At 50.2% G+C, this 27604-nt stretch overlaps 1 protein-coding gene across 1 annotated transcript in view; it reads left to right on the plus strand.

Moving 5' to 3' along the window:
• The first annotated feature begins 4329 nt into the window (after nucleotides 1-4329).
• LOC119973153 (protein SSUH2 homolog) overlaps nucleotides 4330-27604 on the plus strand; it is a 71410-nt gene continuing 48135 nt past the window's right edge. The window contains exons 1-2 of the mRNA XM_038810769.1: nucleotides 4330-4533; nucleotides 13533-13600. Coding sequence (XP_038666697.1) covers nucleotides 4511-4533; nucleotides 13533-13600 — 91 coding nt within the window. The 5' untranslated portion in view covers nucleotides 4330-4510. The remainder of the gene's footprint in view (nucleotides 4534-13532; nucleotides 13601-27604) is intronic.

The following is a 27604-nucleotide window of genomic DNA, read 5'->3' on the forward strand; positions in this document are numbered from 1 at the left end:
CTTGGCATCATCCACCTCTCTATCCTTATCTGCCAACTTTTGCCTTAATTCTGAATTCTCTCTCTCGATGTCCCTGACATCCACTTTGCTCATTCGATTTCTCTCCTCTAACTCTGCTCGGAGCGTCCTGACGACCTCCTCTGTGCCTCGCAATTGTGCCAAGCAGGACACAATTGCCATCGGCTTACGTGCTTTACTTAAACTTTTCTTATGAATTTCAGACAGGTTCTCCCACCAAGTATGCCCTATACTCCCGGGACCTGCCTCCTCGTTCAAACAAAACTCACTCCAAAGGGGCCATCCTTTCCCTTTGAGGTACTTCCTGAGTTCCAGCTCCCAAACGGGACACTGACCTACTCTGCTGCTGCTGGTCGCTGCGACCACAAACTGCACTGGGTTCATAATGCATTCCATTGCCTGCATGGCCATTACTTCTATCTTATGCTCTTTTTAAAATTTGGAAAGAGGGATAATAAGGCAGTGCTATAAAATACGGGTACAGCTTTCACTATTTTCCAAATTATAAACTCCCGACAGTTTGTCGCAACAAAAATCTCTCGGTTTTACCTTCCAACCCTGTTAGTTACGCATACCTTCCGAACACACTTCCAAATTATGAGGATTGATTTGAACTACTTGAACACTTGTGGTTTTTCCTTTTCCCAATTGGATTTCAGATTCAAATTTCTGGGTTCTCTCGGAGTGGGGGGGGGCCACTTCTAGTCGAGTCCCGGCAGAGTCCGCCACTAAATGTTGCTCGTTCTGGGTGAGTGTGCTTTACACTCAATTTGGCTCTGTTTTATTCCTTAGCTCTAGAGTCGCCGGGTATCGTTAAGATACAGCCACAAGTTTCAAGTTCAAGTTCAGACCAATAACTCAATACACCAGTTAATAAGTTCAAACAAGGCACGTTTATTATAATAGTTATCTACTAATTATGCATATAAAACTACAAGACTAGGCTAATCCTACCACTAACAAGCCAATACTTATCTGGAATAAGGGAACTGCCGGATCAGGGAACAATGGCCTCTTGCTTTGTCCTGGATCCGCATGCTTCCAGTCGGGGTGGACTAAAGGGGTCAGGAGTGTCTACTCTCGTAGCGTGCGTTGTATGACACTTACTTGATGGCGGCTGCTGACCAGGCCTCTCCTTCTCAAGGTTCTTCGAGAGCTGCTAAGATGTTCTGCTGGGAGGGCCGGCTAAGAGAGCGAATCAGTTCTGGGACCTGACTTTTATAGGTCCCAGGGGCTTCGTATCCTTCAGGACGGACCCTCTATAAACCTGCAATCGATTGGGTCTCTTCCCAATCGATTGATTTGAATTTCCCCAATAATGGGGGCTGTCCCTCGATCACCGGGCGGTTCCTTACACCTTATTGGTGTCCTTTGTCTTAGACGCTCCTGGCGCCGGAATGTCTGGCCTTCCATAGAATGTTTAACTGTTGTGTCCATTGTGCCCGGGAATCACTGTAAATCACTTCATTAATATGCGCAGCTTGTTAGTTACAATTCTGTCGGGTTTCTGTGGCAGCTAGAATACAGGGGATTCTGCAGACTGCTGGTTTCTTTGCCAATGTCCATTTTACCCTGAAATCTTTGCGTTCTTCCATTTTGTGTGAGAAAGTGGCCAACCCAGGTGGCTACAGGGGTTCCCCATGTCCTTGGGTGGGGCCCCCCATCCATAGAGGGGGGGGGGGCAGTCACGTTGTGCATGGTGGGAGGACAGATTCATGTCTTTGCTACTGTCTCGGGGTTCCCGTCTGCTGGCTGCCACGTTTTGCTGGCCCTGCCCTGGCAATGTGATGGCGTGGACCACGTCTGCAGATTTTGTCTGCACAGAGTGCTGGATTATCTGGTAAGAAAATCTGACTGTGCAGTCAGTGAGCAGCAAGCCGGGTTTCTCGCCTCACTCAACACCCAGGGCGGGATTCTCCGCCGGCGGGATTCACCGTTTTGCCAGCGCCCGGGGGTTTCCCGACGGCGTGAGGCTGCCCCACAATAGGAAATCCCATTGACCAACCGGCGAAACGGAGAATCGGTGGGTCGGGGCTGAGAATCCAGCCCCCAGTGTCTTTCACACAATGTAATGTCCCAGGATGCTTCACAGGAGCATCACAAAACAAAGTATGACACCAAGCCAAATTGGGAGATGTAAAGTCAGATGATCAAAATCTTGGTCAGAGGTTTACTTTCAGAACTGTTGTAAAAAGAGGAAAGTAAGGCAGAGAGGAGTAGGATGGAATTTCCAGAGCTCTGAGGTCCAGACAATTGAATGGTGGAGAAGTTATAACAAGGAATGCGCAAGCGGCCAGAATGAAAGGAGTGTGATTATCTGGGCTGGAGGAGATTATCAAATTAGGAAGGGGCAAAGCTATGGAGGGATTTAAAAACAAGGGTTAGAATGTTAAAATTGAGATCAGCCAGCGGGCACAGGGATGAAACGGGAGAATTTGTTGCGAGTTAAATCAAGGATAGGAGAGTTTTGGATGGCCTTAGGTTCAGAGCGTGGAATGTGGAAGAGCAGCCAGCAGTGTGTTAGGATAGTCAAGTCCAGAGGTAGCAAAGGCCTGGATGAGGGTTTCAGTTATGGAATAACTGAGACAGGGGTGAAGTCAAGCAATGTTCTGGAGGTGAAAAAAGGCAGTCTTACTAATTCTCGCTTCTGATTGCCATTTTTTGACTCCTGCTTCATGTGAGATGCAAATTTCTCCCTACTACAAAAGTCACCTTGAACGCTCTCCCCAGGCCCCCCCCCCGCCTCCCCCAACCCCGCCCCATCTCACCCCACACTCCCACCAATGATTTTCTCTGCCAAGGAAGTTTCAGCCCACTGAGCTTCATAGAATCCCTACAGTGCAGAGGCTATTCAACCCATTGAGTCTGCACACACCATTTGAAAAACCACCCTACATAGACTCATCCCCACCTAACCTTTGGACACTTAGGGGTAATTAAGCATGGCCAATCCACATCTTTGGATTGTGGGATGAAACTGGAGCACCCAGAGGAAACCCATGCGGCTGGGTTTCATTAGTATCTGGTCTGCTGTCAGGAAGGCGAGCAACCCAGGACAGTCCACTGGCCTTCAGACTGCCAGCCTCAATATTGTCCTGATATTGCACCGCCACCCCCAGGCTACAACAAGGGAGGTCTGTTGGTTGGGGGTGAGGGGTTAGATCTCAAGGTGTGGGGGACCTTTATTGTCAAGAGCCCAGGCTAGTTCCGAGAAGGGGGGGGGGGGGGGGGGGGAAGAGACAGGCTTACTTACCTGATAGCTCCTCTTATAATATAATAATAGCTTAGTCACAAGTAGGCTTCAATGAAGTTACTGTGAAAAGCCCATAGTCGCCACATTCCGGCGCCTATTCGGGGAGGCCGGTACGGGAATTGAACCCGTGCTGCTGGCCTTGTTTTTCATTACAAGCCAGCTATTTATCCCACTGTGCGAAACCAGCTTCAGCTTATAATGGAAGGAATGTGCATAACCAAGGCTGTGCTCACTGGTGTCTTAAAATGGTAAACATAAGACATAAAACTCCAGCTGACTTTTGAAAGGGGTCTCTCTCCTGACTCAGGCAGGCATTCTGTGTGCCCGGTGGATGAGTAGCACTGGCATGGAAACCCCAGGAACTGGCTGGGAAGTCATTACTCACCATTTTCAGTACACCGGGCCAAGTGAGAGGGTGGGGGTTGGGGGGTGGGGTCCTCCTCAGGTTCGTCAATATCTCACTGAATGATGGAACAGGCTCCTGGAGCAAGAGGTTTCTCAGAATCCATCGAATCCCTAGCGCAGGAGCCCATTCGTCCCATCGAGTCTGCACCGACCCCACCAACAGCACCCTCCCTCCCTCCAACCCCGTAACCCCACCTAACCTGCACCTCTGGGACTGTGGGAGGTCACCAGTGCACCCAGAGGAAACCCACGCAGACACGGGGAGAACATAAAAACCCCACACAGCTGTCACTCGAGGCCGAAATTGAACCCGGGTCCCTGGCGCCGTGAGGCAGCAGTGCTAACCACTCTTCTACCTCCCATTCCTATCAAAATCTCTGCCCGCGTGCAGTTATCTGCCAAGGGTTTGGTCAGGCTGTAGGTGCAATGCCACAACTACCTCAGCCAAACTGCCCAGGTGGGCCACAGTGGGGGGTAACACGGTGGGAAGGCTGGCCTTGAACTGTTCAACATTTAAGAAACTAAAGATTTGAATATCAGAGTCGGTCATGTGGGTTTACTGATAAATAGTCACGGCCCCTGTTCTGGTAGGGCTCTGACCAGGCACTGCACTGAGTGTGTGAGCCTCCTCCTCCCCCTGAATGTGCAACTCCCATTCTGAGAGGCTGCCTCACAGAAAGGAAGGAGGGATCAAAACAAAGGCGGAAAAAGTGTCGATAAAAGCAGGAAACGAAACTGACTCATCCTGAGTGACCACAGAGAGTGAAAGTGATCCAGCCGGGAGATTTGGGACATCGCTGGATACAGACACTGACCTGTCACCCCCCCAAAACTATGGAAAAACAAGCACTGCTCAGGTAAGAACTTCAATCGTCAGCAACTTTCTGGGTGCAGCTTCAGCAACCCCCCCCCCCCCCCCCGGTGTTGACTAGAACAGCGACTACAATTTTACAGTAAATTCTTGCACATGTTTCTGTCGCCAGTGCTGTTAAACGGCGATTGCCAGGTTGCGATTGCCGGGCTCCCAGGTTTACTGGGACTGTGGGGCGGTTCTTCCACCGCAGTTCTTTATTTAATTGCCTTCAATGGGCCCTGCACAGAGCCGCAGGTAACCTCGGTGCAGTGACCGTCTTCCAGGCTTCACTTTGTTACAGTGTGTGAAACCCTGGTGTATCCCGAGCTGAGCCACTGGGGGAATCTGCAGCAACTCAAAGCCAATCAGTGGGGAAATTCAGAGGGGCATGAAAACATGGTGGTGGTCCGCTTTCTCTCGGTTTTCTTTAACCCCCATGTTTATTGGCTATTGCACACAATGGGGGGGGGGGGGGGGGGGGGAGAGAGATTGGTTGTTTGCTTAACAGTCAATGATTATCAAATTGGAAAGTAGAGTCTCTCTGCTTATGGGACGGCGGGGCACTCCTGAAGATGGATGGTGCCTGTATCAAATCCACTGGGAATACCTCCAACCAGGATTGATTTGATTTATTTATTGTCATGTGTACCGAGGTACAGTGCAGGGTATTCTGCTTACAGCCCTGGCAGATCGCTCCACACATGAATACATATAGCCTCCTATAATTCTGCCCCCCGATCCACACAGCTTCCACCGCCCTCTCCCTGTAACAAGGGCTGTGACCGATGGCCACGCCACTGCCGAAACAGTCCCGAAAAACCAGAACATCTGGAATTTCCTACTCTGCTTACTCCAGCTGCTTACTCCAGAATGCAAAGCACCTATTTGGTACTGCAGTCATGCCCTCAGTCCCCACAGAGGGCAGCACGGTAGCATTGTGGATAGCACAATTGCTTCACAGCTCCAGGGTCCCAGGTTCGATTCCGGGTTGGGTCACTGTCTGTGCAGAGTCTGCACATTCTCCCCGTGTGTGCGTGGGTTTCCTCCGGGTGCTCCGGTTTCCTCCCACAGTCCAAAGATGTGCAGGTTAGGTGGATTGGCCATGATAAATTGCCCTTAGTGTCCAAAATTGCCCTTAGTGTTGGGTGGGGTTACTGGGTTATGGGGATAGGGTGGAGATGTTGACCTTGGGTCGGGTGCTCTTTCCAAGAGCTGGTGCAGACTCGATGGGCCGAATGGCCTCCTTCTGCACTGTAAATTCTATGAAGAAGGATTTATTTTTTTTGTCCATAAAAAGATTTTTGAGTTCTCTCGAAGATAAACACAAATTACTGTGGATGCTGGAATCTGAAACAAAAACAGAAAATACTGGATAATCATCACCCGTCTCCCACACCTCTGCACTCACCCCATCCCCTCCCTCCCAGAACCTGTCCTCATTTTTCACCTCACCAGCCTCCGCATTCAAAGAATCATCCTTTGCCCATTCTGACAACTCCAACATGATGCCACCACAATCACATCCCCCTGTCAGCATTCCGTATCCCTCCGGGGTACCCTGGTGCACTCCTCTATCACCCCCAACACTCCCCCTCTTCCCACGCCACCTTCCCATGCAATCGCAGACGGTGTAACAGCTCCGCCCTACTCACCATCCAAAGGTCTGAACAACCGTTTCAAGTGAGGCACCTCCATCAATTTGGTTTACTGCATTTGTTGCTCTCAATGAGATCTACTGTATATTGGACAGACTAAACGCAGACTGGGTGACCCCTTTGCAGAACACCTTCGGTCCGTCTGCAAGCAGGACCTGACCATCTGCCTGTCGCTTTCTATTTCTTTTTTTTTTTTAAATACTTTTTATTGAAGAAATTTTTCAGAGTACAAACATTTTAACCCCCCCTACATTTGAATTATATCAAAACAAAGTCAATCCCCCCTACTTAACAAGAATCCCCCCCACCCCCTACCCGCGCGCCCCCCCCGCCTCCCCCCCCCCGCCGACGAACCGGCCGCCCGACCATCTTGTCATTTCTGGCAGTGTCCTCGGGCAGGCCTTGCCCGTGACACCACCGATACCATGTTTCCTTCGTTGCTATCCCCCCCCCCCCCCCCCCCCCCCCCCCCCCCCCCCCCCCCCCCCTCCCTCCCGCCCTCCCCTCCCCTCCCGGGTTGCCGCTGTCACGACCTCAGTTTCTATCTCTGATCTAAGAGGTCCAGGAAGGGTTGCCATCGCCTGAAAAACCCCTGCACCGACCCTCTCAGGGCGAATTTGATTCTTTCCAATTGGATGAAGTTTGCCATGTCGTTTAACCAGGTGTTAACACTTGGAGGCCTTGCGTCCCTCCACTGAATCAAGATCCTCCTCCGAGCCACCAAGGACGCAAAAGCTACTATTCCAGCCTCCCTCGCCTCCTGTACCCCCGGCTCCACCCCAACCCCGAAAATCGCAAGTCCCCATCCTGGCTTGACCCTGGACCCCACCACTCTCGACACCGTCCCTGCCACCCCCTTCCAGAACTCCTCCAGTGCCGGACATGCCCAAAACATGTGTGCATGATTCGCAGGGCTTCCCGAACATCTGACACACCTGTCCTCACCCCCGAAAAACCGACTCATCCTTGTCCCCGTCATGTGGGCTCTATGTACCTTAAATTGAATGAGACTCAGTCTCGCACATGACGACGACGAGTTGACTCTCTCTAGGGCGTCTGCCCATGTCCCATCCTCTATCTGTTCCCCCAGCTCTACCTCCCACTTGTCTTTCAACTCCACTACTGGTACCTCCTCCACCTCCTGCATAATCTTATAAATGTCCGAGATCTTCCCCTCCCCGACCCAGACCCCTGATAGCACCCTATCACTCGCCCCCCCTGTCGGGAAGCACGGGAAACCCCTCTACCTGTCGTCTGGCAAATGCCTTCACTTGGAGGTACCTGAACGTGTTCCCCGGGGGGAGCCCGAATTTCTCCTCCAGCTCTCCCAAGCTCGCAAACCTCCCCTCTATAAACAAGTCCTTCAGTTGCCTAATGCCCACCCTCTGCCAGCTCAGAAATCCCCCTCCTGTATTTCCCGGTGCAAATCTGTGGTTCCCTCTTAGTGGTGCCCTTATCAAACCCCCCACTTCCCCCCTGTGTCGCCTCCACTGCCCTCAGATCTTGAGGGTGGCCGCCACCACCGGGCTCGTGGTATACCTCGTGGGAGGGAGCGGCCATGGTGCCGTTACCAGTGCCCCTAAGCTTATGTTGCCACAGGACGCCCTCTCCATACGCTTCCAGGCTGCCCCCTCCCCTTCCATCATCCACTTTCGTACCATCGATGCATTTGCCGCCCAGTAATATCCTGAAAGATTGGGTAACGCCAGCCCTCCACTATCCCTACTCCGCTCCAAAAAGACCCTTCTAACTCTAGGGGTGCCATGTGCCCACACGTACCCCATGATACTACTCGTTACCTTCTTGAAAAAGGCCCTAGGGAGGAAGATGGGCAGACACTGGAACAAAAACCTCGGGAGGACCGTCATTTTAACTGACTGCACCCTCCCTGCCAGCGACAGCGGCACCATGTCCCACCTCTTAAACTCCTCCTCCATCTGTTCCACCAGCCTAGAGAAGTTCAGCTTGTGGAGGGTCCCCCAGTTCTTTGCCACCTGCACCCCCAAGTACCTGAAACTTTTTACTGCTCTTTTGAAGGGGAGCCTCCCAATTCCCTCCCCCTGGTCTCCCGAGTGTATTACAAAGACCTCACTTTTCCCCAGATTTAATTTATATCCCGAAAAGTCCCCGAACTCCGCTAGTATTTCCATAACCTCCGGCATTCCCCCCTCCGGGTCTGCCACATACAGCAACAGGTCATCCGCATAGAGCGAGACCCGATGCTCCTCCCCTCCCCTTGTCAGTCCCCTCCACCCCCCTGAACCCCTCAGTGCCATCGCTAGCGGTTCAATCGCTAATGCAAAGAGTAAGGGGGATAGGGGACATCCCTGCCTAGTACCTCGATGGAGCCCAAAATATTCTGACCTCCTCCCGTTTGTTACCACACTCGCCATCGGGGCCGAATAGAGCAGCTTTACCCACTTGATAAATCCCTCCCCAAACCCAAACCTTTCCAACGTCTCCCACAAGTATTCCCACTCCACCCTATCGAATGCCTTCTCCGCGTCTAGCGCTACCACTATCTCCGCCTCCCCCTCCACTGCCGGCATCATGATCACGTTTAACAATCTCCGGACATTTGTGTTAAGTTGGCGTCCCTTCACGAACCCCGTCTGGTCTTCATGTATTACCCCTGGCACACAATCCTCTATCCTGGTTGCCAGGACCTTTGCTAACAGCTTGGCATCTACATTTAAGAGGGAGATAGGCCTGTAGGACCCGCACTGGACCGGGTCCTTGTCCCGCTTCAAAATCAAGGAGATCAGGGCCTGCGACATTGTTGGGGGCAAAACCCCCCCCTCGCGCGCCTCATTAAAGGCTCTCACCAGCACTGGGCCCACCAAGTCCACAAATTTCCTGTAAAACTCCACCGGGAACCCATCCGGCCCCGGCGCCTTCCCCGCCTGCATCTGGCCTATCCCTTTAATTAGCTCCTGCAGCTCTATCGGCGCCCCCAACCCTTCTACCAGCTCCCCCTGTACCTTTGGGAACCTCAATTTGTCGAGAAAGTTCTCCATTCCCCCTCTCCTCTTCGGCGGTTCAGACCTATACAATTCCCTGTAGAAGTCCCTGAAGACCCTATTCACCTCTTGCCCCTTCTGCACTACGTCCTCACCCCTCTCTCTCACTCCCCCAATCTCTCTGGCTGCATCTCGCTTACGAAGCTGGTGTGCCAGCATCCTGCTCGCCTTTTCCCCGTACTCATACGCCGCACCCTGCGCCCTTCTCCACTGCATTTCCGCCTTCCTAGTGGTCAGTAGGTCGAACCTGGCCTGCAAGCTACGCCGCTCCCTTAATAGCCCCTCCTCTGGTGCCGCCGCATATTTCCTATCTACTTCTAGGAGTTCCCCCACCAGCCTCTCCCTTTCCTGCCTCTCCTTCCTCTCTCTGTGTGCCCTTATGGAGATCAGCTCTCCTCTAATCACTGCTTTCAGGGCCTCCCAGACCGTCCCCACCTGCACCTCACCCGTGTCGTTCGTACCCAGATAGTTCTCAATGCCCGTTCTAACCCTTCTGCACACCTCTTCGTCCGCCAACAGCCCCACATCCAGGCGCCACAACGGGCGCTGATCCCGCGCCTCCCCCAATTCCACGTCCACCCAATGCGGTGCATGGTCCGATATCGCAATGGCCGAGTACTCCGTGTCCTGCACTCTCGGTATCAGCCCCCTGTTCAATACGAAAAAGTCTATCCTGGAGTACACCCTGTGGACGTGGGAGAAAAAAGAATACTCCCTCGCCCTAGGCCTACCAAATCTCCATGGGTCTACCCCTCCCATCTGCTCCATAAACCCCCTTAACACCTCTGCCGCTGCCGGCCTCCTATTCGTCCTGGAACTCGATCTATCCAGCCCAGGGTCCAACACCGTATTAAAGTCCCCTCCCATGATCAGGCCCCCTGCCTCCAGTCCCGGGATGAGGCCCAGCAGGCGCCTCATAAAGCCCGCGTCGTCCCAATTCGGGGCATACACATTCACCAGCACCACATTCTCTCCCTGCAACCTACCCCTCACCATCACATACCTGCCCTCCTTGTCTGCCACCACTTCTGCCGCCACGAACGACACCCTCTTTCCCACCAGAATCGCCACCCCCCCGGTTCTTGACATCCAAGCCTGAGTGGAACACCTGTCCCACCCACCCCCTTCTCAGGCGGACCTGATCTGCTACCCTCAAGTGAGTCTCCTGCAACATCGCTACATCAGCCTTCAGTCCCTTCAGGTGCGAGAAGACCCTTGATCTTTTAACCGGCCCATTCAGCCCCCTTACATTCCACGTAATCAATCGGATCGCTGGGCGACCCGTCCCTGCTCCCTGTCGATTAGCCATGTTCTGTCCCTTGCTCGCCCCGGGTCATCCCTCCCTTTCTGACCCGTTTCCCATAGCGATGCCCCCCCCCCCCAGCTCTCCCCTTCTCGTCCCTGGTCTTTCCAGCAGCAACCCGGTATCTCCCCCTAACACTCCCTCCCCCCCCCCCCTCTCCCCCCCCCCCCCCCCCCCCCCCCCCTGGCTAGGACCCCTCCTAGCCGCGATGTGCCCAACATCGTACTCCCGAGAGTCAGCTGATCTCCGCTGACCCGGCTGCTCCTGCCACACTCCGACTCCTCCCGGTTCAAGGGGGGGGAGGGACCTCCCCCCCCGCCATTCCACTCTGACCCCGCTCCAGCGCGGGAAAGGCCGCCATTACTGGCCACGCCCCACTCTTCTCCCCTCCTCTCTCCTCCATCCCGCGCGCGGGAAAAACAGAGGAAAGCCCGCGCTTTCGCCCGGCCACACCCCGCCCCGCCATCTTCCCCTCCCCCCCATCCCCATCCACGCCCGTGAAGGATCCCCTTAAAACCCCAGAGATAAACCCGCATGATCAACCCACTCCCCCCCGTCCCGTCTTCCCAACTTAACAATATAAATACCCAATGGCAACTAAATACATAAATACTTAACTACATACTTAAATAACAAAATACTTAAATAGCTATCAACTAACAATGTGCTTAACCATCACCCTCCATCAGACAGTATAAATAACCACAGATAACCATAACCAGAGAGGGAAGAAAAAACAAAAAAAAAAGGGGACCAAACACCCGAAGAAAAAGGGGTAAAAAGGGTAAATGACTAAGGGAAGTTGGAAACGGGAAGAAACACACCATAAGAAGAAAACGACCCGCAATAGAAATTTCAACAGTTCAAATATACAGAAACACCAAACAACTCGAAACCTTCAAGATATTCAAATAGTCAAACGTTCAAGAAAAGCCAAGCAATCCAAGAAACTGTTACCCAGCTCCGACCTGGCCTGAAAAGATAAGGGCCACTTGCTCAATCAAGAGTACCCAGGCAGCTACGACCGCCGGTGGCTCCCAGGTTTTAGTTCATGTCCAGCTTTTCTTCTTGTACAAAGGTCCAGGCCTCCTCCGGGGACTCAAAATAATGATGTTGGTCCTTGTAGGTGACCCACAAGCGCGCCAGCTGCAGCATTCCAAATTTGATCCTCTTCGCGTGTAGCACCGCCTTCGTCCGGTTGAACCGGGCCCGCCGCTTTGCCACCTCCGCACTCCAGTCCTGGTACACCCTTACCGTCGAGTTCTGCCACTTACTGCTTTTCTCCCTTTTTGCCCACCTCAGGACTTTCTCCCGATCACATAGCCGCTGGAACCGCACCAGCACCGCCCTCGGGGGCTCGTTTGCCCTAGGCCTCCTGGCCATGACCCGGTATGCCTCTTCCAGCTCCAGGGGCGCAGGACCGGCCCCTTCCCCCATCAGGGAGCTCAGCATCTCCGCAACATATCTCGGGAGATCCGACCCCTCCAGGCCTTCTTCTAGGCCCAGGATCCTCAAATTTTTCCTCCTCATCCGAGTGTCCAGCTCCTCGAAACGGCTCTGCCACTTCAGGTGGAGTGCCTCGTGCACCTCCACCTTTGCCCCGAGGACCGTGGCCTCCACCTCCCTCGCGGTCATCTCCTGCTGCAGCTCTCTGATCGACGCCTCTTGGGTCGCCTGGGCTCCCACCAACCTGGTGGTCGTCGCGTTCATGGACTCTAAGAGCTCCACTTTCAGCTCCGTGAAAAAACGGAGGAGAGCGGCCTGCTGCTCCTCCGCCCATTTCCTCCATCCCTCCGGAGCGCCGCCGGCCGCCATTTTGATTTTCTTCCCCCGCTTTTTTTGGGGAGCTGCTGCCACTTTTCTTGCCGCTCCACTCCGAGTACCGACCATAAAATCGGTCTAGTTCTCCTCAGGGGACCTTCCCCCACCGGGATTCGTCTTTTCAGCACCGTTGGGGCCCTCCAATTGGCCCGAAAACACCTTTGTCGCAGGAGCTTCCAAATGTGCGGCTCAGCTAGTCATAGCCGCAACCGGAAGCCCGCTTGCTATTTCAACTCACCGTCCTGCTCTCATGTCCATCCTTGACCTGCTGCAATGTTCCAGTGAAGCCCAGCACAAACTGGAGGAACAGCACCTCATCTTCCAATTTGGCATGTTACAGCCTTCTGGATTTAACATTGAATTTAATAACTTCAGATTGTGAATTCTCTCCATCGCCATCACCCCATTTTTATTTCTATCAATGTATTTTCATTTCTCCCATCGATCTGTCTTTCCCTCACCATTTCCGCCCCCCCTCCCCACGTAGCCTCCCCCACTTGGGCCATCTGTTCCCTATTCTGAGTTACCCTTTGATACGCTTCTTACCTTTGTTCTGCCATTAACACATTCTAATCCCTTTATGTGCCACTATCAGCACCCTTCTTAGACTTAATCACCTCCATTTACATTCCTTTTGTCTTTCTGTCCTCTACTTCTTTGTCTCCACCTATCACTGGCCCCTATCCTGCCCCACCGCTCCCCCCCCCCCCCTCCCCCCGCCCCCACCACAATATAAATCTGACCCTATTTTCAGTTTTGGCAAATAGTCATCCAGACTCAAAACTTCAGCTCCCTTTTCTCTCCACAGATGCTGTCAGACCTGCTGAGATCGTCCAGTACGTTTTTGTTCAATATTCCAGCATCCACAGTAATTTGTTTCCATAAACATATTATCTGATCAGCGAGTTCATCTCTATGGGATCTCGCTGTGTAAAGATTTGCTGCTGCCTTTCCTACGGTACAACAGTAAAGTGCTTTTGGGATATCCTGTGCTCATGAAAGGCACTACATAAATTAAATTACCTTTTCGCTCCTTTAAGATCCCCGTGAGAATTCAGTTTTGATAGATGGTAGGTGATACCTGGCATAAAATGGTTTGAATTGGCTGTCCTCAGTATGTCCAAATGGAGCTGATTATACATGTGACGTTGACAGTGCAGTAATCTTCAATTCACACTAATCGATTCTTGTATTTTTGATTCAGTGCCACTGGACCCCAAGATTACGATGACTCTATCAACCCTGCACCTCTCCCAGCATCCTCAGTTGCAGGTAAAGCCTAGTCTAAATTAAATAAAGGTATTAAAGGTTGCGACCCCTAACAGGTGGTGCGAAGCATGTCTGAGGTGATTGTGGGCATGTAGCGGGGTAATGTTCTGTGATTGCCACTCTCTGCTGAGAATCCCACTGTTACCCTTTCAAAATGCTCTTTGGGACGGACTACAAGTAAATCCATTGGAAAGTTTCAGTGAAGTATTTCCACATTATTTTTAACCATTTTATTGTGGAACCTGAACAATTGTAAACCCATTCTGAAGGAGCATCATCTTCTTCAAGGGACGGTCACAGCACTGTAACAAATAAAAATGCTGTCTGCTTGAGGGAATTAAGATATACTGGGGCAATGCAGAGGGAGCTTTACCTAGTGCCTAACCTAGCCCAACAACAACTTGGATTTGTATAGCTACTTTAATAGAACATAGAACAGTACAGCACAGAACAGGCCCTTCGGCCCTCAATGTTGTGCCGAGCCATGATCACCCCACTCAAACCCACGTATCCACCCCACACCCGCAACCCAACAACCCCCCCCCTACACTACGGGCAATTTAGCATGGACCAATCCACCTAACCCGTACATCTTTGGACTGTGGGAGGAAACCGGAGCACCCGGAGGAAACCTACGCACACAGGGGGAGGACGTGCAGACTCCACACAGACAGTGACCCAGCCGGGAATCGAACCTGGGACCCTGGAGCTGTGAAGCATTTATGCTAACCACCATGCTACCCTGCTGCCCTAATGTTGTTCAACCTCCCAAGGCACTTCACAGGAGCGTATTGAAACACAATTTGACACATAACGAGATATTATAACAGATGACAAAACATTTGGCCAAAGAGATATGTTTAAGAAGGAGAGAGAGTTAGAGAGACGACAAGTTTTAGTGAGGGAATTCCAGAGCATAGACCCCTGAAGGTACAACCACCAACAGTGGGGGCATGGGGGTGGTTTTTGGTAAGGAAATAGAGGATGTGCAAGAGGTGGCACGTAATATTTGGTGAGAGTTACTTCAGTTGGTGTGAGAGAAGAGCCACCCTCTGTACGTAAATGGAAGAAAGATTGGCAGATGTGGGAGGGCATTGGGGGCATCTGGCAGGCCTTGCTCTCCTGATGGCCAACCAATGCCCCCAGTGTATGCTGGATGATGCCTGGATCAAGCTCAACTGTGGGACCATCAGACCTTATCCCTCCTTCGTGGTTGCCTGGCCGCTGACCGTCTGTCCAATGTGCAAATTAACGGTTGCCTAGGAGATCTACTGCTGAGTCACTGGTGTGGTTAAACCCTGTCAGGGAGAGAGGGGAGGATTGCAAGTGAGCTCCCGACTCAGAGACAGGAGTGTGATTAACCTGGCTGTCTCTTCAAGTTCAGAAATACACAAATAAACAGTTCTGAGTTATGGAAGTGGTACCCTACAAGCAGCCGGCCTTCATCAGTTCACCAACATTTAGCTAAAAATGCAGCAAAACACGTTCTTAGGAAAGACGGCACAGAAATAGGTTGTTGGGTCCAACCATTTCATGTCGGTGTTTATGCTCTACACAAAGCCTCCTCCCATCTTTCCTCATCTAAGTCCATCGTGATCCTCCATTCCCTTCTCACTCATATGTCTAGCATCCCTTAAATGCATCTAATGGTTCAACCACCCCCTGTGGCAGCAAGTTTCAGATTCTTATCGCTCTCTGGGTGAAAAAATTCCTTCTGAATTCCCTATTGGATTACTTGGTGACTTTTTCATCATTCCTTCACTGTCACGAGATCAAAATCCTGGCACTCCCTTCCTAACAGCACTGAGGGTGTTCCTACACCACATGGACTACAAAGTATTTACAACACAGAAACAGGTCATTTGGCTCCACTGGTCCATGTTAGTGTTTATGCTCGAGCTAAACCTCCTCCCACTGTTCTTCACCCAGCCCCATTAATAGATCTTTCTCTTCCTTGGTCCTGATTGTATTTACCTTGGTTAACCTAACCTGTGTGGGGCAGCAGAGTGGCACAGTGGTTAGCACCGCTGCCTCACAGAACCAGGGATCTGGATTCAATTTGGGCCTTGGGTGACTGTCTGTGCGGAGTCTGCACGCTCTCCCCATGTCTGCGTGGGTTTCTTCCGGATGCTCTGATTTCCTCCCACAGTCCAAAGATGCAGGTTAGGTGGATTGGCCACGCTAAATTGACCGTATGTGTCCAGGGATGTGCAGTTTAGGTTATGGGGGATAGGGCTGGGTGAGTGGGAGAGAGCCTTGGTTTGGGTGCTCTTTCAGAGGGTCGGTGCAAACTGGATGGGCCGAATAACCACCTTCTGCACGGTAGGGATTCCATGATTCAATGAACCTGCACATCTTTAAAAACTAAGGGGCAATTTAGCAGGGCCAGTCCACCTAACCTGCACATCTTTCATTTAGATGGTCTCTGGCTATGCTCTTCTCCACAAGAGAAAACATTGTCCGGAATTTTCCGGTCCTGCCAAAATCATTGGACTTTTGAGTTAACAGCCCGGTCTCATTGCTACAGGGCCGCAATTCCATCCAACCTCTCCATATCCACGATTCCGTCCAATCTCTCCATATCCACCATTCCGTCCAATCTCTCCATATCCACGATTATGTCCAATCTCTCCATATCCACGATTCTGTCCAATCTCTCCATATCCACGATTCTGTCCAATCTCTCCATATCCACGATTCCATCCCATCTCTCCATATCCACGATTCTGTCCAATCTCTCCATATCCACGATTCCCTCCAATCTCTCCATATCCACGATTCCGTCCAATCTCTCCATATCCACGATTCTGTCCAATCTCTCCATATCCACGATTCTGTCCAATCTCCATATCCACGATTCCCTCCAATCTCTCCATATCCACGACACCGTCCAATCTCTCCATATCCACGATTCTGTCCAATCTCTCCATATCCACGATTCCCTCCAATCTCTCCATATCCACGACACCGTCCAATCTCTCCATATCCACGATTCCCTCCAATGTCTCCATATCCACGATTCTGTCCAATCTCTCCATATCCACGATTCTGTCCAATCTCTCCATATCCACGATTCCCTCCAATCTCTCCATATCCACGATTCCCTCCAATCTCTCCATATCCACGATTCCCTCCAATCTCTCCATATCCACGATTCTGTCCAATCTCTCTATATCCACGATTCCCTCCAATCTCTCCATATCCACGATTCCCTCCAATCTCTCCATATCCACGATTCCGTCCAATCTCTCCATATCCACGATTCTGTCCAATCTCTCTATATCCACGACTCCGTCCAATCTCTCCATATCCACGATTCTGTCCAATCTCTCCATATCCACGATTCCCTCCAATCTCTCCATATCCACGATTCTGTCCAATCTCTCTATATCCACGATTCCCTCCAATCTCTCCATATCCACGATTCCGTCCAATCTCTCCATATCCACGATTCCGTCCAATCTCCATATCCACGATTCTGTCCAATCTCTCCATATCCACGATTCCCTCCAATCTCTCCATATCCACGATTCTGTCCAATCTCCATATCCACGATTCTGTCCAATCTCCATATCCACGATTCCCTCCAATCTCTCCATATCCACGATTCCGTCCAATCTCCATATCCACGATTCCGTCCAATCTCTCCATATCCACGGTTCTGTCCAATCTCCATATCCACGATTCTGTCCAATCTCTCCATATCCACGATTCTGTCCAATCTCTCCATATCCACGATTCTGTCCAATCTCTCCATATCCACGATTCTGTCCAATCTCTCCATATCCACGATTCCCTCCAATCTCTCCATATCCACGATTCCCTCCAATCTCTCCATATCCACGATTCCCTCCAATCTCTCCATATCCACGATTCTGTCCAATCTCTCTATATCCACGATTCCCTCCAATCTCTCCATATCCACGATTCCCTCCAATCTCTCCATATCCACGATTCCGTCCAATCTCTCCATATCCACGATTCTGTCCAATCTCTCTATATCCACGACTCCGTCCAATCTCTCCATATCCACGATTCTGTCCAATCTCTCCATATCCACGATTCCCTCCAATCTCTCCATATCCACGATTCTGTCCAATCTCTCCATATCCACGATTCTGTCCAATCTCTCCATATCCACGATTCCCTCCAATCTCTCCATATCCACGATTCTGTCCAATCTCTCCATATCCACGATTCCCTCCAATCTCTCCATATCCACGATTCGGTCCAATCTCCATATCCACGATTCTGTCCAATCTCTCCATATCCACGATTCTGTCCAATCTCTCCATATCCACGATTCTGTCCAATCTCTCCATATCCACGATTCTGTCCAATCTCCATATCCACGATTCTGTCCAATCTCTCCATATCCACGATTCTGTCCAATCTCTCCATATCCACGATTCCCTCCAATCTCTCCATATCCACGATTCCGTCCAATCTCTCCATATCCACGATTCTGTCCAATCTCCATATCCACGATTCTGTCCAATCTCTCCATATCCACGATTCTGTCCAATCTCTCCATATCCACGATTCCCTCCATTCTCTCCATATCCACGATTCTGTCCAATCTCCATATCCACGACTCAGTCCAATCTCTCCATATCCTCGATTCCCTCCAATCTCTCCATATCCACGATTCCCTCCAATCTCTCCATATCCACGATTCCCTCCAATCTCTCCATATCCACGATTCTGTCCAATCTCTCCATATCCACGACTCCGTTCAATCTCTCCATATCCATGACTCCGTCCAATCTCTCCATATCCACGATTCTGTCCAATCTCTCCATATCCACGATTCCCTCCAATCTCTCCATATCCACGATTCTGTCCAATCTCTCCATATCCACGATTCCCTCCAATCTCTCCATATCCACGATTCGGTCCAATCTCCATATCCACGATTCTGTCCAATCTCTCCATATCCACGATTCTGTCCAATCTCTCCATATCCACGATTCTGTCCAATCTCTCCATATCCACGATTCTGTCCAATCTCCATATCCACGATTCTGTCCAATCTCTCCATATCCACGATTCTGTCCAATCTCTCCATATCCACGATTCCTCCAATCTCTCCATATCCACGATTCCGTCCAATCTCTCCATATCCACGATTCTGTCCAATCTCCATATCCACGATTCCGTCCAATCTCTCCATATCCACGATTCTGTCCAATCTCTCCATATCCACGATTCTGTCCAATCTCTCTATATCCACGATTCCCTCCAATCTCTCCATATCCACGATTCCCTCCAATCTCTCCATATCCACGATTCCCTCCAATCTCTCCATATCCACGATTCTGTCCAATCTCTCTATATCCACGACTCCGTCCAATCTCTCCATATCCACGATTCTGTCCAATCTCTCCATATCCACGATTCCCTCCAATCTCTCCATATCCACGATTCTGTCCAATCTCTCCATATCCACGATTCTGTCCAATCTCTCCATATCCACGATTCCCTCCAATCTCTCCATATCCACGATTCTGTCCAATCTCTCCATATCCACGATTCCCTCCAATCTCTCCATATCCACGATTCGGTCCAATCTCCATATCCACGATTCTGTCCAATCTCTCCATATCCACGATTCTGTCCAATCTCTCCATATCCACGATTCTGTCCAATCTCTCCATATCCACGATTCTGTCCAATCTCCATATCCACGATTCTGTCCAATCTCTCCATATCCACGATTCTGTCCAATCTCTCCATATCCACGATTCCCTCCAATCTCTCCATATCCACGATTCCGTCCAATCTCTCCATATCCACGATTCTGTCCAATCTCCATATCCACGATTCTGTCCAATCTCTCCATATCCACGATTCTGTCCAATCTCTCCATATCCACGATTCCCTCCATTCTCTCCATATCCACGATTCTGTCCAATCTCCATATCCACGACTCAGTCCAATCTCTCCATATCCTCGATTCCCTCCAATCTCTCCATATCCACGATTCCCTCCAATCTCTCCATATCCACGATTCCCTCCAATCTCTCCATATCCACGATTCTGTCCAATCTCTCCATATCCACGACTCCGTTCAATCTCTCCATATCCATGACTCCGTCCAATCTCTCCATATCCACGATTCTGTCCAATCTCTCCATATCCACGATTCTGTCCAATCTCCATATCCACGATTCCCTCCAGTCTCTCCATATCCACGATTCCCTCCAATCTCTCCATATCCACAATTCCGTCCAATCTCTCCATATCCACGATTCTGTCCAATCTCTCTATATCCACGACTCCGTCCAATCTCTCCATATCCACGATTCTGTCCAATCTCTCCATATCCACGATTCCCTCCAATCTCTCCATATCCACGATTCTGTCCAATCTCTCCATATCCACGATTCTGTCCAATCTCTCCATATCCACGATTCTCTCCAATCTCTCCATATCCACGATTCTGTCCAATCTCTCCATATCCACGATTCCCTCCAATCTCTCCATATCCACGATTCGGTCCAATCTCCATATCCACGATTCTGTCCAATCTCTCCATATCCACGATTCTGTCCAATCTCTCCATATCCACGATTCTGTCCAATCTCTCCATATCCACGATTCTGTCCAATCTCCATATCCACGATTCTGTCCAATCTCTCCATATCCACGATTCTGTCCAATCTCTCCATATCCACGATTCCCTCCAATCTCTCCATATCCACGATTCCGTCCAATCTCTCCATATCCACGATTCTGTCCAATCTCCATATCCACGATTCTGTCCAATCTCTCCATATCCACGATTCTGTCCAATCTCTCCATATCCACGATTCCCTCCATTCTCTCCATATCCACGATTCTGTCCAATCTCCATATCCACGACTCAGTCCAATCTCTCCATATCCTCGATTCCCTCCAATCTCTCCATATCCACGATTCCCTCCAATCTCTCCATATCCACGATTCCCTCCAATCTCTCCATATCCACGATTCTGTCCAATCTCTCCATATCCACGACTCCGTTCAATCTCTCCATATCCATGACTCCGTCCAATCTCTCCATATCCACGATTCTGTCCAATTTCTCCATATCCACGATTCTGTCCAATCTCCATATCCACGATTCCCTCCAATCTCTCCATATCCACGATTCTGTCCAATCTCTCCATATCCACGATTCCCTCCTATCTCTCCATATCCACGATTCTGTCCAATCTCTCCATATCCACGATTCCCTCCAACCTCTCCATATCCACGATTCCCTCCAACCTCTCCATATCCACGATTCCCTCCTATCTCTCCATATCCACGATTCCGTCCAATCTCTCCATATCCACGATTCTGTCCAACCTCTCCATATCCACGACTCCGTCCAATCTCTCCATATCCACGATTCTGTCCAATCTCTCCATATCCACGATTCCCTCCAATCTCTCCATATCCACGATTCCGTCCAATCTCTCCATATCCACGAATCTGTCCAATCTCCATATCCACGATTCCCTCCAATCTCTCCATATCCACGATTCCGTCCAATCTCCATATCCACGATTCCGTCCAATCTCTCCATATCCACGATTCTGTCCAATCTCCATATCCACGATTCTGTCCAATCTCTCCATATCTACGATTCTGTCCAATCTCTCCATATCCACGATTCTGTCCAATCTCTCCATATCCACGATTCTGTCCATTCTCCATATCCACGATTCTGTCCAATCTCTCCATATCCACGATTCCGTCCAATCTCTCCATATCCACGATTCCGTCCAATCTCTCCATATCCACGATTCCGTCCAATCTCTCCATATCCACGATTCTGTCCAATCTCTCCATATCCACGATTCTGTCCAATCTCTCCCTATCCACGATTCTGTCCAATCTCCATATCCACGATTCTGTCCAATCTCTCCACATCCACGATTCTGTCCAATCTCCATATCCACGATTCCGTCCAATCTCTCCATATCCACGATTCTGTCCAATCTCCATATCCACGATTCCCTCCAATCTCTCCATATCCACGATTCCGTCCAATCTCTCCATATCCACGATTCTGTCCAATCTCTCCATATCCACGATTCTGTCCAATCTCCATATCCACGATTCCGTCCAATCTCTCCATATCCACGATTCTGTCCAATCTCCATATCCACGATTCTGTCCAATCTCTCCATATCCACGATTCTGTCCAATCTCTCCATATCCACGATTCCGTCCAATCTCTCCATATCAACGATTCTGTCCAATCTCTCCATATCCACGATTCTGTCCAATCTCCATATCCACGATTCCGTCCAATCTCTCCATATCCACGATTCCCTCCAATCTCTCCATATCCACGATTCCCTCCAATCTCCATATCCACGATTCCGTCCAATCTCTCCATATCCACGATTCTGTCCAATCTCTCCATATCCACGATTCTGTCCAATCTCCATATCCACGATTCTGTCCAATCTCTCCATATCCACGATTCCGTCCAATCTCTCCATATCCACGATTCTGTCCAATCTCTCCATATCCACGATTCTGTCCAATCTCCATATCCACGATTCTGTCCAATCTCTCCATATCCACGATTCCGTCCAATCTCTCCATATCCACGATTCCGTCCAATCTCTCCATATCCACGATTCGCTCCAATCTCTCCATATCCACGATTCTGTCCAATCTCTCCATATCCACGATTCCCTCCAATCTCTCCATATCCACGATTCTGTCCAATCTCTCCATATCCACGATTCTGTCCAATCTCTCCATATCCACGATTCTGTCCAATCTCTCCATAATCCACGATTCTGTCCAATCTCTCCATATCCACGATTCCCTCCAATCTCTCCATATCCACGAATCTGTCCAATCTCTCCATATCCACGATTCTGTCCAATCTCTCCATATCCACGATTCTGTCCAATCTCTCCATATCCACGATTCCCTCCAATCTCTCCATATCCACGATTCTGTCCAATCTCTCCATATCCACGATTCCGTCCAATCTCTCCATATCCACGATTCCCTCCAATCTCTCCATATCCACGATTCCCTCCAATCTCTCCATATCCACGATTCTGTCCAATCTCTCCATATCCACGACTCAGTCCAATCTCTCCATATCCTCGATTCCCTCCAATCTCTCCATATCCACGATTCCCTCCAATCTCTCCATATCCACGATTCCCTCCAATCTCTCCATATCCACGATTCTGTCCAATCTCTCCATATCCACGACTCCGTTCAATCTCTCCATATCCACGATTCCGTCCAATCTCTCCATATCCACGATTCTGTCCAACCTCTCCATATCCACGATTCCGTCCAATCTCTCCATATCCACGATTCCCTCCAATCTCTCCATATCCACGATTCTGTTCAATCTCTCCATATCCACGATTCTGTCCAATCTCTCCATATCCACGATTCCCTCCAATCTCTCCATATCCACGATTCTGTCCAATCTCTCCATATCCACGATTCCGTCCAATCTCTCCATATCCACAATTCCCTCCAATCTCTCCATATCCACGATTCCGTCCAATCTCTCCATATCCACGATTCCCTCCAACCTCTCCATATCCACGATTCTGTCCAATCTCTCCATATCCACGATTCCCTCCAATCTCTCCATATCCACGACTCCGTCCAGTCTCTCCATATCCACGATTCCGTCCAATCTCTCCATATCCACGATTCCGTCCAATCTCTCCAGATCCACGATTCTGTCCAATCTCTCTATATCCACGATTCCCTCCAATCTCTCCATATCCACGATTCCCTCCAATCTCTCCATATCCACGATTCCCTCCAATCTCTCCATATCCACGATTCCCTCCAATCTCTCCATATCCACGATTCTGTCCAATCTCTCCATATCCACGCTTCCCTCCAATCTCTCCATATCCACGACTCCGTCCAATCTCTCCATATCCACGATTCCCTCCAATCTCTCCATATCCACGACTCTGTCCAATCTCTCCATATCCACGATTCCCTCCAATCTCTCCATATCCATGATTCCCTCCAATCTCTCCATATCCACGAATCCGTCCAATCTCCATATCCACGATTCCCTCCAATCTCTCCATATCCACGATTCTGTCCAATCTCTCCATATCCACGATTCCGTCCAATCTCTCCATATCCACGATTCTGTCAAATCTCTCCATATCCACGCTGTCAGAACCTTTCATAATTTAAACACTTCTATGAGTTCACCCCTCATTCTTCTGCACGAGGAAAAAGGTGCAACCTGGCAACCTTTTTTGTTATATTTGATCTTTCATCACCTTACCTTTTAAGGAGTTGGCTGGGGGAAGAGAATGTGAATTCTAGTTTGGTCACATTGTGTCCTCTGTAAACCTAAACATCGTCTCCATCCCATTGAAACCTAAATGAGAATGACGGCAATGGGAACGGAGCTGAAGTAGATTTGTCTCATTACTCGCCTGAGTCCTTCACAGTAAAGCTAATGACAGGAATTGGCAGTGGCCTGTGGTACACATATTTTGCACAGAATAAAACTACAGCAGCATATTCAAAACCTGTGGTTAAACCACAGCACCTTGCTTCAAAACAACCTGCAATGTTGCCTTCATGTTACATGCTTTGTCTGACCGCTTGCTTTGTCAGGTACTTTTTTGGCTGGAGTTTACAAAAACAGAGAGCAATTGCTAAAACGTGGAGTGAGTTCTTTTTGTTGTTAAAGGCAGGAATGAGAAGGCTGAATATTTATCATAGAATCATAGAATTTACAGTGCAGAAGTCGGCCATTCGGCCCATCGAGTCTGCAGCAGCCCTCGGAAAGAGCTCCTTACTTAAGCCCATGCCTCCACCCTATCCCTGTAACTCAATAACCCCACCTAATCTTTTTGGACACTAAGGGCAATTTATCATGGCCAATCCACCTGACCTGCACATCTTTGGACTGTGGGAGGAAACCGGAGCACCCGGAGGAAACCCACGCGCACACGGGGAGAACGTGCAGACTCCGCACAGACAGCGACCCAACCCGGGAATCGAACCTGAGACCCTGGAGCTGTGAAACTACTGTGCTACTGTGTTGCTACTTATCAAGACAAATGCTCAGATCAGCAAGTGAAGTAGTTGTGGAAACCTAATCCCAGTTACATTCTGGGACTTCCAGTACATTGGTGGCTTAAGCCCAGCCTGTAAACAAAGGTTAAAGGAGAACAAAGATCTAGGCGGAACAACTCTCTCTGGGCGTCGAGAGAATGAGCAGGAAGAAGAGCTTCCCTTTGTGTGATGCAGACAGCTGCTGAGCGCTTATGTGGTGAGGAAACATCCCATTGCAATTTCCTCAGCATTTTAAGATACATTTCCATGATATTAAAGCAAGTGCCCTCATTGCTGCTGGGAACTTTGCTGTGGGAAAATAGCAGGGAGGGAACACATTACTGTCATTAGCTTTACTGTGAAGGACTAGGACATGATAATGAGACAAATTTGCAAGTCTGCCTTGCTTCAGCTCCCTCGCCATTGCTGTCATTCTCTCTTAGGTTTCAATAGGATAGAGGCAATATTTCCGTTTACACAGAACACGATGTGACCAAATTAAAATTCCCATATCCTTTCCTTGCCCAACTCCTTAAAACTTTAAGGTGATGAAGGATTAAATATATCAAAAAAGGTTAGCATTGCAACCATGTGTTGTTCTGAATTTCCATGCACCACTGCACCCACCCATCCAGCAAATGCAGGGAAAGTTGAAACAATAAAAGCCTCTTGGTTATTTTTAAGCAGCTTAGAAGCACAGCATTGATGTCACAAGGTCTGCCAATAACTCTACAAGTGGATCATACACAAAGGGCTGGATTCTCCGTTTTTGGGACCAAGTCCCCACGCCGTTGTGAAAACTGTGGTCTTTTACGCCAGGAAAACTGGCTCAAAGGCCACAGACTCCCTGTTTTGCTATGGAATAGCAGGGAGCCGTCGTAGAGCTCACACCTCTAGGTGTCGATACGGCCCCCAGCACTTCCGGGTCAGAGGCCACGTGTGTGCATGTCAGCGGCCTGCAGCGGCGGACTCGGCCCGCGGACCTGGACCGACAATGTAGTGCCCCGCATCGGCCGCTCACGCACCCCAGATCACATGCCCACATTGTTCCCAGCCCCGAAAGAAGACCCCATCTGTCCGGCGATCGACCCCCCCCCCCCCCCCCCCCCCTGACTGTGGCAGCCCCGGACTGAGTCCGCAGCCGCCACGCGAAGATCCCGGACGGTGTGAGCACAGGTAAGCCACGCCGTCGGGAATTCGACCGGTCAGCAACGGAGTATGTGCGGGGCGGGCCTCAGGCAATGGCCTGAGGCGGTGGATACTCAGTGTGATTTTCGGGGGGGGGGGGGGGGGGGGGGGGGGGAGAATTAAAAAAACGGCTCCGCTCCCAATTTTGCCACCAAAACGGATTCTCCGCCCCATCGCTGAACACTATTTCGACGTTGGGGAGCGGGGAATCCAGCCCAAGGTGAAACATGCCTGGTGGGCACCGCGGGGACTGAGATGTGTTATCGACCCCTTCGACATTCTGTTTTTTCCTTGATGAAGTATCACATTGAGGAGCTGCATTTTAATTTAGCCTCCAGTTTCTGGTTTAGTTTATCTGATTAACCAAAGGAAGCACAAGGGAGATAGGGATATGCTGCTAGGATTAGTTGAAGCGGGTGGAGAAGAGGTGCATGTGGAGTATAAAAACTAATAGGGGCAAGTTGGGACCAAAGACCTACTTCTGGGAATTATATGAGACGTACAGTGATGATAGAAGATGAGAGTGAATTTCTAAGGGTTTGCGGTTCTCTTCAATGACTGGTCAAGTTTGCTTCACGAAGGCAGTTGCTGGACTTCCGGTGACGGCCATGGAGTTGACGATCGCACATTTGGTGGTTCCCGTACGAGGTGGAATTGTTTGGTCCATTTCACCTGATATAGGGGGTGTTTGCTAGTGCAAAGCACATGAACAGTGAGAGATGGGAATTCTCCTCCGGTGGGGCCGGTTTATGGCTTATCGAACGAGGAGTGTAACAAGCAAGGGGCAGCAGTCTAGCCAGGAGGTCTTTCAAAGTGCGACAGAGGGAAAGATGGCAGAGGGCTCTGGGGCATCATTGACTGCCCAGTGGTCTACCGAGCAAAGGGTGGATATTTTGAAAACCAAGTTCCAGCAACAGAGGCAAGAGGCCTTGGATGACCTGACTAAGGTGGTGGAGTCAATCAGGATGGTTATTGAAAGAGTGGAGCAAAGGCTGGAGTTGCAGAGTTAGGCACTCCAGAAGGCTGAGGAGTCGGCAGTCGATCATGACGACTGGGTGGCCCCGTTGAAGGCAGATATAGTGCTGGAACGGAGGGCCAGAAGTGGCTGAGGGAGAAGATGGTGGATCTGGAGATTCGCTGACGTGGGCGGAGTTGGTGCGGTGCAGTTGGTTAAGGGAAGATGGCGGCAGATATCTTGGGGAGGCCCAGAAGATGAGCGAGGTGTGGATCTGGGGGGTGCTGATTAAAGTCGTTGGGGGGGGGGGGGGGGGCGGTCCCGGTTGATTACATGGAAAGTTCGAGGGTTGAATATGCCGATCAAAAGGTCTAGCGAATTTAAGAAGTTTGAAGGCGGATGTAGTGTTTCTTCAGGAGTCGCATTTGAAGGTGGAGGACCAGACGAGGGTGAGGAAAGGTTGGGTGGGGCACGTCTTCCATTCGAGGTTAGATATGAAGATGGGTGGGGGGGGGCGCCTGATTATTGGGGGGGATTTTAATCCGATGTTGGATAGCCATGCCCCAAGTCCCTGAAAGTGTTGACCATGACAAAGAAGCTGTTGAAGTTTATGGAAAGCATGGGAAGAGAGACCATGTCTGCTTGAGAGGGCGAAGGAATTTGCATACTGCTCACATGTCCACCGGGTGTACTCCTGGGTTGACTTCTTTGTCCTGGGGTGGGTGGATTGGAGTATTTGGCGATCGTGGTATCTGACCACATGCTGCACTGGGTGGATTTGCGGGTGTCAAATCCCCAATGGCCAGAGA

Source organism: Scyliorhinus canicula, chromosome 11, assembly GCF_902713615.1.
Source record: "Scyliorhinus canicula chromosome 11, sScyCan1.1, whole genome shotgun sequence".
NCBI classification, from domain to species: domain Eukaryota; kingdom Metazoa; phylum Chordata; class Chondrichthyes; order Carcharhiniformes; family Scyliorhinidae; genus Scyliorhinus; species Scyliorhinus canicula.